Source organism: Hippichthys cyanospilos, chromosome 10, assembly GCF_059441005.1.
Source record: "Hippichthys cyanospilos isolate Australia breed blue-spotted pipefish chromosome 10, RoL_Hcya_1.0, whole genome shotgun sequence".
Lineage (NCBI taxonomy): Eukaryota > Metazoa > Chordata > Actinopteri > Syngnathiformes > Syngnathidae > Hippichthys > Hippichthys cyanospilos.
The window spans coordinates 21,133,642-21,150,520 of record NC_142378.1 but is presented as its reverse complement, the minus strand read 5'-3'; the positions used below and the strand labels follow the sequence as shown (position 1 = coordinate 21,150,520).

Genomic DNA, 16,879 nt, shown 5'->3' with positions numbered 1-16,879 from the left:
AATACAAACATTAGAGGCATCTTGTAGATGTAAAATGTCACTTTTTGAGTGGTGGTCAGTTCATTTTGTGGGAAACTATTTTGGCTCCATGAATAGCAAAAGAGGGAAGCAATATGTGAAGGAGGTGGAGGCATACAAAGAAAGGTGAGCTCCTGGAGTGCAGGGCACTAATGGAAATCACAGGGCAATGCGAACTTCTACCAAAACTGGTGGAACGAGAGCCTTTACCAGCAATGCCTTCTGGTTTGAGTGCTTTGGCCACTAGAGAGCAGTATAATACAGACAAGTACAGTACTATATATGGAAACGGTCACAATTACGCTCAGCAAGCTGTTGCAGTATTAATAATTCTTCATAGAGTATAAGGAAACTATAACCGTGAGTATTGTTTTGTCTATACTTATTGCTCCTCTGTATTAAAAATGCTTGACTGAACTCAGACATTTTAGAGAATTTTGACATTTACAACACCCACAGTACCACCGTGTTCAATGACTAGAGATGACCCAAATCTACCAAATGAAAACGTTCAGTGTTTTGTTTTCTGTATGATGTTCGTTTTATTAAATCAAATAGTTATTGTTTGATTTTGTCAACAGTTCACTCGGAAAGTTGGCAAACACAGAGTTCAACGTCACAACAATCGCAACCCCCGCCCTTCCCGCCAGGCATGCACAACAACAAATTGTTCCTTGGGCAATCACAGATAGCATGGAATGCAAATGGTCTCATAGCACGAAGGCTTGCTGAGTGGGTTGCCAAACAGAAGCAATTTCTGTTCACAAAGGACACGACGACTGTGGATTCCGAGACCATGGCTCAGCGTCTGTAATGGCCACGCGTCATCACCTTCGGGAGGAACCAGAGAATGCTTCCCAGACAGTGAGTGGGCAGGCAGGACACGTACACATACAGTGCATGGCCTGATACTTATCCACAGTCGTTTATTGGCCCAATTATGTGATTCTAAAAGATACCTGACATAGTTTTAAGGCACTGCTTTGTTGACTTTAATTATTTATGTACAGTGGTACCTCTAATAACGCCTCGTTACCAAAAAAATCAGCTGACGAAATGCCTCGGCGAAAAGATACTGTCTCTAGTGATGAGAGGAAATTCAAGATGCGAAAGGGGACTGTTGGCATATGAGACGCAAGAGAGCAGCGCTCGCGCCAACATCACTGTAATGTAATGTGTTATCACAACCTGTGATGCCTCCCGTATTTGTTACAGTTTGTGATGCATTTTTATCTGTCCATCCATCCATTTTCTTGCGCTTATCCGGGGTCGGATCGCAAGGGCAGCAACCTCAGCAGGGAAGCCCAGACTTCCCTCTTCCCAGCCACTTCATCCAGCTCCACCGGGGGAATCCCTTGGTGTTCCCAGGCCAGCCAAGAGACATACAGTAGTCCCTCCAGCGTGTCCTGGGTCGTCTCCGGGGCCTCCTCCCAGTGGGACAGGTGCATTTTGATCATTTATTAATATGCCGGCATGCCCACAAACAAGACAATAATTTTTTGCCTCAATATTTATTGTGATCTTCCACCTTTCATCTTTACTCCGAAGAGCTAACAAACATAGAATTGACATATTCACGTAAAACACATATGTACCATACCAGTGTCACGTCTGAGGTTAGCGTTGCTAGCACGTTGTTTGCACTTTAGCAATAACATCACATAGGAAGCGCTTTGCATGACCCCAAACTAAATTTAAGTAAACTTACATGCTTACAATAAAACAATAAAAAAGGCTGAGATTATTATGCACTAATGTAACCTTAATATGTATTTGTTACAGTTTTTGATGCATTTTTATAATTTAATATTCATTTAAAGGGTTTAGACGCATTTTTAGGGGCAAGGAACAGATTATGCTATTTACATGTAAAAAGGGCTCTACTTCTGAAAGATTCATGTTAAGAAATTACTTCCAAAACGAATTATTTTTTTAAATAGAAGTACCACTGTACAGCTTTCAATACTTTTTCATTAGCTCATATGTTTATTGTATTCACAACAACACTCCTTAATGATACATGTACAGTATGTCTGTGAAGTAGTTACACCAAAGCACCAAGTTATCCACATTGATATACAGTAGAAACTACAGAACATAAAGTGGGTGGGGTTCCAGTCCAAGTTGTATCCCGCCATTACCCCAAAAATCAGATGGAATAGGCTCCAGCTCTCCAGCTTCCCAAATGAGGATATGTGCATGGGATTTAATATGTAATTTCAACGAGAAAATATTGAAGTTCACCTTTTCTTTTTTGAAAAACACTTTACAGTATGTAATGTATGACCAGGAGATGTAATTTCTCTTTGCCACTTAGCTGGAATACACTAAGACAGCAACGTAGAAAATGGATAAATGAACTTAAATGAACTGCCAGCCCAGTAAAAGTGAATCTTTGACATCTGTATTAGTCAATGGCAGTGAATAAATTAAAAACATTTTCCACATGGAAGTCACAAAACAGACCACAACAAACTTATATCTTTATTACTATTCCCAAGTTGAAGAGGAGACTCGGATCAATGCAGGTATTTGCAGTCAATTGCAAAATAAAGTGATGCAATCAGCGCTGACAATTTAATTTGTGGAGACAGCAAGAGTGCACATCTGTGCTTTCTAGTCAGCTCATGTAAAAAGCAAACCTGGATCTTTATCATGTATGCTGCCAAGAAATTAAGGTTTGAAACAAACCATGTTAGGATGCTGACCACCATTTTCCACAACATGTCGCTTGCAAAGGCTGTGCAGGGTCATTGCTTTGTTGTTGGGTTTTTTTTTTTTAGGTTCCCGTTGCCATAACTTCACATCTGGAAAAGTGAGGCCGCTCAAATAGCACTGGTTTTGGATGACTGCACAAAGTGTGCATGCAGAGTGAACACATTCTCAGCTGCACCTGTGATTCCAATAAAACATGTCTGGACCAAATAAGGCAATTGAAAGCATTAACCAATTGAAGCTTGATTCCCCACGCCCAGTGACCTTCTACACACTTTGAATTGCATACCTTGCTGGGGGACCGACTGCATCCTTTGCCTTCAGCTATAGCAATACAATCATGCATAGATTCATCAATGGAAAGCACTGGCAGATTTTAGACTTGCAAAGTTAATCTCAGGATATCCACCATATGGAGGCTGAATATTAGCTAAAGAGGAAACTGAAGAGAGTATTTTTCTTCTGCTTTTGGCTTTTCCTTTCAGAGGTCAACACAGTGAATCAAGTAACTATAAGCCTGTCTTCCAGCTTTCTCTTCCCTCATTCCAACTACTTTCATGTCCTCTTTCATGGCATCTACGAATTCCTCTTTGTTTGACCCTCCAGGGACTCCGTGGCGCAGCGGAGACGCATGCAGTAGGCGCGGGTGTACGGTCCTATTGTGTGGCTGGAGCCGCTTGGCTTGCCATCAAAAATTAAGGATACACAAATGAGCGCAGTGAAGCATGCCACATTACGCATCAGTGATTTCTGTCGCGCATGCGGACCTGTGTACCAGTTATGTGCACCTATGAGGATAACACATATATGCTCTCGCACAGGCATAATATCAATAGTAGTATAATAATAATAATAATAACAATGCCGTATTTTCCACACTATAAGGCGCACCTAAAAGCCTTAATTTTGCTAAAAGCTGATGGTGCGCCTTATAACCAGGTGCACCGTATATATGGATCAATATTGAGAACTGATAAAGTAAGCTTTACCTGTTTCTTTTGTGTGTTTACAGTTGAACAAGGTTGGTCATATTGCCATGGAGTTATTATGCTATTGAGAGTTATTATTTGAGTTATTATTGTTATTGCTTTGAGTATTACTATATTGTGATTGAAAAAGTTTTAAAATATGTCATTCATTGAGGGTGCGCCTTATATATGGAAAAGGTTTTAAAATAGGTCATTAAATGAGGGTGCGCCTTATAATCCGGTGCGTCTTATAGTGTGGAAAATACGGCATTGTTATTATTATTATTATTATTATTATACTACTATTGATATTATGCCTGTGCGAGAGCATATATGTGTAATCCTAATTAGTATTATGACAGTTATCATTAACTGACATATGCTTATATTTATGATTAATTTTATTAGTATCCATCTTTTTTTTTAACCATTGTACGTATATAATCTGTAATGTAAATTGTGAGTTTAATTAATTATATATAAGGGCCCTACTTTTGTGCTTAGGTTCAAGTTTGGTGATTGACATGGTGATTGACTTGGCGCAGATGTGAGAGGCCATCATGGCTGATTACAAAAAGTGTAGTTATAACAGTAGCAGTGCGGATCAACATATTCATGTCTATTAACTAAAAAAGCTAACTGCTTTCAATGAATGCCTGGCAACACAAATGAACGAGATGCTAACATCAGGGACCCCTCTGGAGGTCCTTCAAGATTACTATAGTCCAACCTTGGGTTACCAGTTGTGGGTTGACTGCCTAATGTTAGCAAATTGTTCATTTTGTGCTGACAAGCGGCGATGGAGAGCAGTTAGCTTCTTTAGCCAGTAGGCATGAATGCAGCATTTTTATGCTTCAGCTGATTTCAGTTAACTCTGGCTTAGCTTGCTACCTGTTTGAGACACACTCTCAAATATAGGGCAGTTTAAACATTCCTCAGAAATTTGGAGAATTTAAACAGCTCACATCTGAAATCTTACGTTCCGTCAGGCTTAGTTGATCATTTCTCAAATCGCTGTCGTTATTCAGTGGTCAGTTGGCAAAACGGGCATCAGCCAGTGACAAACTGACAGTCTGTGAACTATAAACTGAGATCTTGACATACAGTATTCTAATTCTACACATAATTCCCTTTAAAATTATATATAACACATGGGGGTAGCTCAAAAAGTGACAAACCTAAAGCAAAAATGATTAAAATAGTGCACAAGGGTGAATGAGTTTAATTTTGTAAAAATCTCAAAATGGAATTCCCCATCAAAATGTTTTATTTTCATCAATAACTCAAACCTAGAATTTCCCCCAAAGCCTGGTTTAGTGAAAGCACAATGCAGTCTAAAATGTAAACAGTCTGCTTGCAGTTTTTTTTCTGCAGGTTTGTAGACTGTGAGGACAGACGGGCATTTGCGCCTTTGTGAATTGTCTCTTTAAATGTAGCGCAGAGTGGGACGCAATGTGTGTAGCCTGCTTTCAACTAAAATCCAAGTTGAGAATCTGCACTGTGGAAGATGTTCAGTTGTCCGCTGTTGATGAGCACAGACATTGCCATCTGCACCCTGATCTTGCGGGCAGGTGGGATCACACCCCCACCCATATTTTCGTGCGGTCACGGGTGGGGGTGTGTGGGAGGTTGTGTGTTTGGGGCAGTAAATAAATATTTTTTAATTGAAAATATGATAATTTTGTTGATTGAATTGATTACCGTAATGATTTGGGAGAGAATGGCAAATGCCATGTTCATATACAGTACAATGAAATACAATGAAATGTAACACATAACATTCCCGAAGGCCTGCATGCCTCCATCAAATCCATCAAAATTGCATGATGCCACCTGCGCTTTTAGATGGTCTACAATTGTGTATACAGTGGACCCCCGAGTTACAGGGTCCCTGGTTTATGTTTTTTTCATGTAGCGAATTCACCTTACGAGCCCAACCGCCCAACGGATTAATTTCGTAACCCGGGGGCTCACTGTACTTCTACTTTTGATCACAAAATTGAAAAATGTCCCGTGGGTGTGGAGTACAATTACGCCGGGTTCACCTATTGAGGTGTAGCAGGGTCTTCCAAAATACCAAACCCGACAGGCCCTGCGCCATCTCAAAATTTGCGATTTCACGCATTTTAGACATCGGTCTACTCTTTGTTGCCAAAATGTCAATGGCACTGGTGGTGTGCCTCTTTGTGTGGGCATGCCCAGAACATCAATGGTGTCTGCCAAATTCTCATACAACTAAAAATGCAACTGCACAAAAATGGAGTTTAGCTGATTTTTAAAATGTTCTGTCACACAACTAGACAAATAGTTTGAGCCTTGAACTACATAAATTAGCGCCGGTAATGTTTTTCAATCCCACTCAATCCAAAAAACATGTGTTGTCTATCCACTTCAGCCCCAGGATTCATTGTTTTTACTTGATTTATCATGTATAAACCACCATACCATGTCAGAGAATATGTTTTCCCTACAAAACATGTGTGTGTGTGAACCTACACAAACTAGCTAGTACAGCTGAGGTCAAAATGTTCAGTATATGATTTGTTGACCCCCAAAACAGCTACAATTTTGAAGTGATTTACCTAAAATTTAGTTGCTTTGCGCAACCATGACTGAAAATTTTGAGAGTACTTCGTATGCTAATATATTAACTCTTTGAATGACAGTCATTTTTTTTAAAAGATCACCTCAGGGGGCAACCTGATTTTGAGCATTCTGACTGATGTTCAGGGTTCACAGAATATTGTGTTTTAGAGACTCACAAATCTAAGTTTGGACTCCCATATTTCATCCAATTCGTTTCTACCATACTCCGTTTTACAGTAATCTTCAGTAGGTTGGTTGGCTTCAACCAAATCCCCTATTTTGGACCATAATTTAGGGGGAAAAAAGTTGTTGTTGATGTTGTTTTTTTAATTCTATTGCCCATAAGTGATGTTTCCACTTTTGACACCACTAACACCTGAAGAGTGCTTTCGCTTTATAAAACATTAACACCAATAATGAAATCATATTTTTTATGTGAAAAAAACAATAGATTTTCAATGATCCATAAAGCAATTTGACAAAATAACAAATTTTCACAGTATCTTAAATGCTGGTTAAGTGGTATAGAATAGGACAGATGTCCTTTACTGCTAGAAAAAAAGATAAAAATACTTTCCTGGAGAAATTAGCTTTGAAATTCAAACAGTTGAAAGTAAGCCAGCATTATGGGAAATAATTTGCATCGAATTTTGGAAATTCCACTGCATTGTTATTCACATCTGTTCATTCAGTTTGGAAAGGTTAAAATGAGTGCACACTGGTTTTTAACAGTTTTTATTAATGGTAACCAACCATCCATTCATTTTCTGGAGCCGCTTATCCTCACTGATCACCACTGATTTATAGAGTCTGTTTTGAAACCCACACCTTTCAAATGCACCGACCTCAACTAATTCAACAGCCCATTTTGCCATTGTGGCCAAATGACATTGTCAAACAAGACGGTAGTAGATGATTTCATATATTGACTTAAGCTGTTATTTTACCGTTTTTTTTTTTTTTTTGTGATGGCGAAAAGAAAGTCAGATACAATAGAAAGAGTGTTTTAAATAACACGAACGAATATGGAGATTGACTCAGTTGCTCTGCGAGATTGAGAATTTTTCAAGTGAGAAAACAGACAAGTGCTGATTCACTGATCAGGTAACACAACAGTGGTGATTACATGAGGGAGATTAGCACATTTATGGGAGTTTGTTTGGTCTGTGAATTATTACGGCAGGTCCTAATTTTCTCTTCATCTTCTTCGCCATTACTGCACAGTACATTAATTACAGTTTTATATTCATGTTACCAGTTCTTGTCTTCGGTCAATTACCGTATTTCTCTGAGTACAAGTCGAGTTTTTTGTCCCCTCATTTCCAAACCCCATATTTGGGGGGTTGACTTATAACCGCATAACTCAAAACAGACCGATTTTTTCCATATCACTGTGTTTGAATAATATTCATTTGAATGTGAAATTCATTTGAATGTGAAATAAGTACAATCATGTCATTTGTAAATGATGATATACATACCTCTAATTCAATATAATATGCAGAGCGATTGCACAAAACGTCAAAAAAGGCACTTTTGTCTAGCGCCACCTTATTGCCTTTTTGTTGTCAACAATGAGGTTGCGTGGATCATTTTTGGGCGGACTTTGATGAATTATGAAAAGTAAACGACAGACTGACTCCTTGAGCTTTTGGACATGCGCTTGAACAAGTCGACAGGGGGGAGAAACAGCACAGGGCAACCGTCCACCCGCTGATCTCACAACAGTCATCACTTGGGTAAAGAAAATCCCAAGCAAGACAGTCAGCAAATCATCTCCGAAGACTTCCATTTCAAAATAATTGGATGGGTCCGAAGATGACTAACTGGAAGAGTAACAAGAAAATTTGAACAATTGACGAGGATACAGGGGGGGATGACCAGGTCTTAAATGGAAGGAGCTATTTGATGTGCCAGATAGTGATGATAACTTTTTGACAAGTTAATATTCAGCTGTGTCAAAAAATAAATGAATAAATAAACCTGTGACATTCCCTCTGTGTCTCCACCTCACGTGAATGACTTCTCTGCTTGACTAGCTGCCGGAACCAGGCAAGGCACTCCATCGGCACAAGTGAGCTCAGGGGGAGCGGACCAGCATTTTCAGCATTTTCTAGGTCTCCTTTATTTGGACTTTGACAGGCGTTTTCATTCCGCGAATTTGAGTTGATTCTTTGCCAATTTGGTGTTATGCTCTTTCACGCGTTGCATGCTCCTTTTGTTTAATAAAACACTTATATTGGACTCATTCTTGTTTGTGTCCAGTCTGTTGGGGTCCTACTGTCGAGTTCTTGGTGTTACAATGTAACAAAACCATTGAAACGTCAAATAATTTTATTGTTGCCACATTAGTTTCACCCTTTGCGCCTACACGCATGGGTACATTGCCTTGCAATGATGCCTTGCTCTGATGGTGGAGGAGGATGCCGGCCAGACCTGGCAGACCCAAACGTATCGTGAGGTTCTGCTGGGAACGTCTGACAGAAGGAGTTTCAACTCCCACCTCTGGCAGAATTTCTCCCACGTCCTGAGGGAGGCGAGGGATTTTGAGTCCGAGTGGACCATGTTTCGCATCTCCATTGTCGAGGCGGCTGATCAGAGTTGTGGCCGTATGGTGGTCAGTGCCTGTCGTGGCGGCAATCCCCGAACCCGCTGGTAGGCACCAGCGGTAAGGGATGACGTCAAGCTAAAGAAGGAGTCCTATCGGGCCTTTTTGGCCTGTGGAACTCCAGAGGCAGCTGACAGGTACCGACTGGCCAAGCCGAGTGCGGCTTTGGCGGTCGCCAAGGCAAAAACTCGGGTGTGGGAGGAATCCGGTGAGGCCATGGAAAGCAACTACCAAACGGCTTCGAAGAAATTCTGGTCCACCATCCGGCGTCTCAGAAGGGGGAAGCAGTGCACCATCAACACTGTTTACAGAGGAGATGGGGCACTACTGACTTCAACTCGGGACGTTGTGAACCGGTGGGTAGAATACTTCGAAGACCTCCTCAATCCCACCGACACGTCTTCCTTTGAGGAAGCAGAGTCTTCGGGCTCCGAGGTGCGCTCTACCATCTCTGGGGCGGAAGTCACTGAGGTGGTCAAAAAACTCCTTGGTGGCAAGGGCGGATGAGATCCGCCCGGAGTGCCTGAAGGCTCTGGATGCTGTAGGGCTTTCTTGGCTGACATCCCTCTGCAACATTCTTTCAGTCCTTGATGCTTCATTCTCAATGTCATCAGTGTTGTCCATGCCGTCTCATGTTGCTTGCCTATGTGTAGATCACTCTCCTCTGATTGGTCAATTTAATGCCAATAGGTATGAGTAAACCCACTTCCATATGAGACCCAGACATGGGTGATCACTTCCAACCCATCCCCATTTAGGTCACACATAACCCAGACAGTACCAATAAATGCTGACCAGCTCTTACCCATGCTCACTTAGCCCACATATATCCCACAAAGAACCCAGCCATAGTTAACCAGTGATAAGCCATGCCCACCTAGCCCACATGTAACCCAGACAAGACTAATAAATGCTAACCAGCTCTAACTACATAAAATGTACATAGTCTTCTGCACTTGTAAAATATAAACACAAATAAAAAAAAAAGGAATTGTAAAAAGAAATGTTCTAAACATGTTGAATGGTGTTCACGGTATTAAGTTCTTGACCATTTTTAACACTTGAACAGACTATTGTGCATATAATGATGTACACAATTAAATTGTGTTGACTTGCTTTGGAAAGATCTACCATTAAATAGATTGTAAGGGCCAAATGTATGGAGTAAGATCGCTGTCAAAAAGGCATATCTGTGTTTTCAAATAGACATATGTGTGTTTTCAGATTTGTATCGTGTTTTCAGATTTGTACCCGTGTTTTCAGATTTGTATCCGTGTTTTCAGATTTGTAACCATGTTTCAGATTTGTATCCGTGTTTTACCACTCGTATGAGCATGACTCTTGTGAGACACATGTACGTGAATCTTCCTTCACACGCATGGATCTTGGCGTAAGATAGCTGTCAAAAAGACGTATCTATGTTTTCAAATTTGTATTTGTGTTTTCAGATTTGTATAAGTGTTTTCAAATTTGTATCCGTGTTTTACCACTCGTATGAGTACGACTCTCGTGAGACACGTGCGAGAATCTCTCCTGTGGATGCACAAATCTTCCTTTGCACGTATGGATCTGTGGCGTAAGATAAATGTCCAAAAGGCGTATCTGTATTTTCAGGCAATGTCAGTCAATCAAGAGTCAGTCGCACCGCGCATGCGTAGAGCAGAAAAAATTGCAGAATTGGAAACGAAATGAACGCCAAACAGAAGCTTTCAATGGCTTCAGTCTTAAGGATAATGTATGTGCACGTGCAATTCTCGCACGTGTCTTGCGAGAGTCGTACTCAAACGAGCGGTAAAACACAGATACACATTTTAAAACATGGATACAAATCTGAAAAAACGAAAACAAATCTGAAAACACGGATACAAATTTGAAAACACAAAAACAAATTTGAAAACACAGATGTCTTTTTGACAGCCATCTTACGCCATAGATCCATGCGTGCGAAGGAAGATTCACACACGTCACGTGAGAGTCATACTCATAGGAGTGGTAAAACACGGGTACAAATCTGAAACATGGTTACAAATTTGAAAACACTGATACAAATCTGAAAACATGACATGGCTCAGTGGTAGAGTGGTCGTCTCCCAGTTAAAAGGCTGTGGGTTCGATCCCCTGACCATCAAGACCATGTCCAAGTGTCCTTGAGCAAGACACCGAACCCCCAGTTATTCCTGAAGCTGCGTCATCAGTGGGTAACTGACTAGTTAGTGTAAAGCGCTTTGAGTACCTGAGGTAGAAAAGCGCTATATAGGTGAAAGTTCATTTACCATTTTACAATTCTGAAAACACGGATACAAATCTGAAAACACGTTTACCTCTATTTGAAAACACGGATACTCCTTTTTGACAGTAATCTTACTCCATACAAATGCAACATTTTTAGCATGTATCCTTGGGATGGCGCTATAGCTTATATAAGCGCCAGATTTATGGGTGGGGTGAGAGAAGATTGAAACTGAAAGGCAAATGGTTTTAACCGCAGGTATGTTTTAATTTCAAATGTTTGGAAAAATTGTTTATTTACACAATATTCTTTTTTTATGTTTTAAATACGCAGATCCTTTGATATCAGACTCACTGCCACTGCAAATAAATTGTTGGACTTAACAGGCACAGCTGTCAAGTGTCAATTGTTTTATACACACAATTATTTAGAACAAGAAATGCACATAAACCGGGTCCATCCACGGCTCAATCCTCGAGAGCTCCATAGAGAACAGAGGCTCTCACACAGGTAATCAAATATTAAATTTAGATCAAGAGGACTTATTTATTTGGAAAATAGGCTAAATGACTATTTGTGAAAATACAATAAGATACCTGAGACATGTACTGACATTTGCAAATTTTTGGAGTCAATGAGAAATTAGATTTTGGTGTGAACAACTGAAAAGAATTAGCCTGACCAGATATTAAACAATGGCCTTTTGTACCAGTGCTATTGATATGGCTGTACAAAGTACAGAGTAAGGTGGATATGCAGTATTCACTCCTCTTGTAACCCTGATGGGGTAATTGTATATATGTATATATGTTATCATATAAAAACTTATTGCTTGCACACCTCTTAACCCGCTTATTCTCATATAAACACACACACACACCCACACGCACCCACACACATACACAACTTGGCATAAACACATACACACACTCACACTACAGACATAAACAATTCCTTATATGGTAATATTTTGAAACTTATAACTGCCTTCTTTTTAGTATAAGGAGGAGGAGAGCCCGGGAACACCGGAAGCCCTTGGTGCTCTCTCCCTTTTTTGCAAAAGATCGTTTTTGACTCAGAGTCCTGGCTTTTCTCCAGTCTCTTATTATTGATAACTCTGTTCACAGTTACAGACAGCTGGAGAAAAACCAAAACACAGACTACATTTTGAACTGGTCGGCAGCCAATTCTGCAAACATATAGAATGACAGACAACTATACAGGCATGCACATAATTTTTTTTTTTAGGGGTTACTCACTTATGCTTCTTACATTAAAAAGTCTTTCTCAATGCCATTCTCAGTGTCACTCCCACATTAAGTCTCTTTGCGCTCAGTGATGTCACATTATACAAGCCTACGTCCTCGAAAAGTTTCAGAAGTCCATGTTATGGTTTGCGCGGTCAGTTCGGGACCCAGCTTAATCAGTCCAAAGAAGTCAGAGGTAAATTCTCTTCAATGGAGAGTGGCAACATAACCGATCTCATTACTACCCTCAAGAGAATGGTACGCATCACCGACAGCCAATTCAAGCCGCTTCTGTAAACAGACAAATATCCTCAGAATAGGAAGACATGGGGCTCACATGCTTAGCTTTATGAAAGATGAGGAGGCTCTATTAGACAGTCTATGCTGTTCCTGCAGTTTGTCTCACAATCTAGCAAGAGGGCAATTAGCTATTGCTTCTCAATTAGCTTGTTAACCATAAGTTGCGGTACATTCATCTGCTTCTTTCATACTTGTCAAATAAAAGATGGCTGAAAAATTTGGACCCTGTATCAAATGCAAGTGTTTTTTCTGCTAGCTGAGGACATGATAAATATTGCATCACATTTAAGTGTGTATCAAGCCTCGGCACATCTTGAAGCCCCTGTTGCGCTCAAGTTGTTGTCATGGGTAAAAATTAGGTGCCACTCATAATCTCTGAGTGGCAGCTGAACAATGGGGACAGTTTTATAGTATTATTTCAAACTGATCATACTACAGTAGAATTGATCACTTTTTAAAGTACTAACAGTGGTCTTCTCATTTATACTTTTATGCATTAAGTAAGGGAATGGAAAATAAGTTTTAAATGACTTGAACAAATGTGCATGATACGAAATCTCATATTTCTGTGTGAATTTGCTGAATGTGTGTTTCGTGTATGCGGTTGTCTTAAATTGCAAAATGGCACCTTTATTTGAGGAGCTAAATTATTTTTTGTCCCAAATAGCTTCCCCCAAGATTAAATATCCTATTTTTCCACAAGTTACAAAGGGCCAGAATATTTCTTGATGACATTTTATCCCTTTCCCCCCTGTTGTATGCCAAGTTGTTATAACGTCATTACACCTACATTTGTAAGAAGGGAAAAATGATCACTGTGACAATTATCGGTTTTAAAAAAATGTCATGTTTATTTATGAATCTTATATCACAGCTCTTGTATTTCATAATATGTTTTCCAGGTCACCTGTATTACAAAGACTACTTGTGTAACCTTGAAAAGAAAGTCAAGGGCACCCTGTGAGAGACGTTTGAGGCATGAATCAATATGGCGTAATGCAGCATGTGGAACAGTGCAAAAACAGTATTTTTTCCCTCCATTTGAACCTATGAGGGCACTTGAAGCTGATCAAGTTGCACCCAAAAATACTCACTGACTTACAGAGAGCATTTTGCGTTACTTGTTTAAGTGCTAGATCATTAAAGTAATTAGATGAGCCACCTCTTTAAGAATTTGGATGGTTGAGCAGATTACAGGTTTTAGTGTCAGGATTATTGATCAGTGTTGTGAAGTTCCCAGCAAATATTTCCATCTGGGACTCATGTGGGGCACATTTGGGTCTTCTGGGTACCAAGTGGGCCTGGGCTAGATGTGGGCAATGGTACTGATTTATAATTGGGTACCATTTGGGCTTTGTGTGCATGGGCTTGAACTGGGTAGATGTAGGCGTAATAAGGGTTATGTATAGAAAATTTTGCATATTGTAATGAAACTAACCAACTTGGAGCAAAAAGGCAGAGAACTAATCTGGCTTCAACATAGCTAAGCAAGTAGCAAAGAATAATCCAGCTTTATTGTTCTGTTCCAGCTGCAATTAAATAGCCAGATGATGAATGATGCGATGCGGTTGTGGAAAAGGAATTATTTTTGTCTTTCTTTTTTTTTTTTTTCTTCTCAGTTTTATACATTATTGTGATTTATCACTAGACAACTACCAGTGACAAAACATCCACAGCTTCTATCCCCCTGAGGGGCAAACATTGGCAAGTGTTGGTGAAGGTCGTGGCACTTTATACCTGGATAGGCTCCAGCATGTCTGCGACCCTTGATGGATGCACAAACGGACGGCCAAATGGATGGATGGACGGATAATGTAAGAAAGAAAGGAAGGAAGGAATAAATGAATAAATATTTGGATTTATTCACTCACAACATTCAGAATGATCAAGCATTCAGCACTACAGTAAATGACTTTACCATCTTACTTTCTCCTTAAAAGTGTGCCAAGGCTTTACAAATTACAGCACATCAACCTCTTAAGAGGTCAAAATTGTCTCAGTTCAGTGATTTAAAGAAAAAAAATAAAGTTTTCTGCAGTTCATTTCTGTACAGCTGTCATGAATATCCATTTCTATATTCACGTATCGTCATGTGTCGCAGGCTTGCTGGTGCTGACTTTGTGCAGTAGGCAGGGGGACCCCCTCAACTGATTGCGAGCCAATTGCTGGACACACCGGTAACAATGACGCAGGCTTGGGGAGAACAAGCAAACTCCACACAGGAAGGCTGGAGCCAGCTCGAATTAAACTTGGGTCCGTCAACTGTGAGGGAGACTTGCTAACCACTCAGTCACCGAGCCGCCACATCACGAATATGTACTATAATTTTAATTGTTCAAAGTAGTCAGCTTTGCGGATCTTGGTATTTTGTCAGTCAGCTATGTAATGTGGAAGTTGCTTCATAATCTGGATTGACGTTCAATTAATTGCTGGGCATTTCCCAGTGTTAATAGTTGGAATTTCCTGACCTCTTAATGTGTTCCAGGCCCTTTGAAAGTGTAACCAAACTTTCGACTGTTATTGTACTTTGTAAAGGTTGCTTTTACACCATTCACACAGTTTGAGTCCTCTGCTCCAAATCAGGTAATTGTTTTTTGAACTACAACTACAATTTTGCGTTCATACAATACACAGACAGTAGAAGTGCTGCAAAGTGGTCAACCTGCTAAACTAATAATGCAACCAAATGGCTCTGGACACATGTTGGGTAGATGATGGATGTGGTTGGTACCAGGGGAAAATACAGAGTGGAAAGAGAAACTCATTCTGCTCACAATAAGCCTTAGCAGTTATTCGTAATATTTGTCCGTGATTAGCAAAGTAAGATGTTTTTCACAATACGGCCTGTGATTCCCATTGGATTTCTTGAAGGAGACAAACTAATAATACATTTGTGATTGACAACATAGATAACAGTTTGACTGATATCTGATAGAATTAGGAAATCAAAAGATGTTTGTGTGTTAGACCCAAGTGAACCTCAATTATTTCTTGAGGGAGATGGCACAAAAACACTTTTTGTATCTGAATATTCGCTTTCCCAGATGGATGGATCCCTTCATTCCCATTAAGTCCCACACTGAGATGGCCTGACATGAGAGGCTGTGATGTGGTTGGATGCAGCGAGCCAGTGTGGATTCCATTTCTACTTTTATGGAGTATCGAGTGTTCCTTTATAGACCTGGCCACTCTTTGTCTGAGTCCTTAAATTCACTGGGACAGGCTCAAGCAAAAGTTATAAAGGATAATGATGCTGAAGGATGGTCTCTAGTTGAAATGCTGCTGTCCCCTCAATCTGTGCAACGGAAATATTGCAAAACAGTATAGCCAAGAATATATTGTCAATCAAATCCACACATGTGTCTAATAAGAGAAAGGGCATGCCCAGATTAAATTCTTGTTTAATTTGTCAGAAAGCCTTGGATCTTCCGTGCTCTAGACTGTAATAGTCTCTCATTATTTGACCTTCTCCTGTTAACAGAGGCCAGGAAGTACTGTTAAGAGCACTGCTGTGGGACAGTAAAGGTTACTGAGGCTTGAGTGAACCATGAGAGGGAAAATAAGGTTTGGTCTAAACCGAGTACTGAAGCAAAATATATCTGTTTGCATTGGCCTCTTTTATGTTTCATCGACAGGTAATGTCTTTATTTTCAGAGCCTATATAGAAATGTGCATTTTGTTACAACTTGAATCATTGAATCATATAAGTGGTGTCTCCATCAGTTCTCTGCTGTAGATTTATGTCAGGTGTCATGTTATGGGCAGTCTTTAGTTTATCTGGCTGAATTGCAAAATTCAAACAGCAACATGATGATTTGCTGTCACTGCTAATTATTTATATTTATATATATATATATATATATATATATATATATATATATATATATATATATATATATATATATATATATATATATATAAATAAAAAAGTATATATATATATATATATATATATATATATATATATATATATATATATACTTTTTTATTTATAAAATTATTTTCCATATTCTGTTCTTTTTGTCCATCCATCCATCCATTTGCTTGTGCTTATCCGGGGTCAGGTCACGGGAGCAGCAACCTCAGCAGGAAAGCGCAGACTTCCCTCTCCCTGGCCACTTCATCTAGCTCTGGCCAGAAGGATCCAAAGGTGTTCCAAGGCCAGTCAAGAGACACGTCGAGAGTCCCTACAGCGTGTCCTGGGTCA

At 39.8% G+C, this 16,879-nt stretch overlaps 1 protein-coding gene across 1 annotated transcript in view; it reads left to right on the top strand.

Annotated features, from left to right (window-relative positions):
- Positions 1–700: 700 nt before the first annotated feature.
- LOC148417513 (Rieske domain-containing protein) overlaps positions 701–16,879 on the top strand; it is a 41,383-nt gene continuing 25,204 nt past the window's right edge. Inside the window, exon 1 of the mRNA XM_088425279.1 lies at positions 701–882. Within this exon, the coding sequence (XP_088281405.1) occupies positions 832–882 (51 nt within the window). The 5' untranslated portion in view covers positions 701–831. The remainder of the gene's footprint in view (positions 883–16,879) is intronic.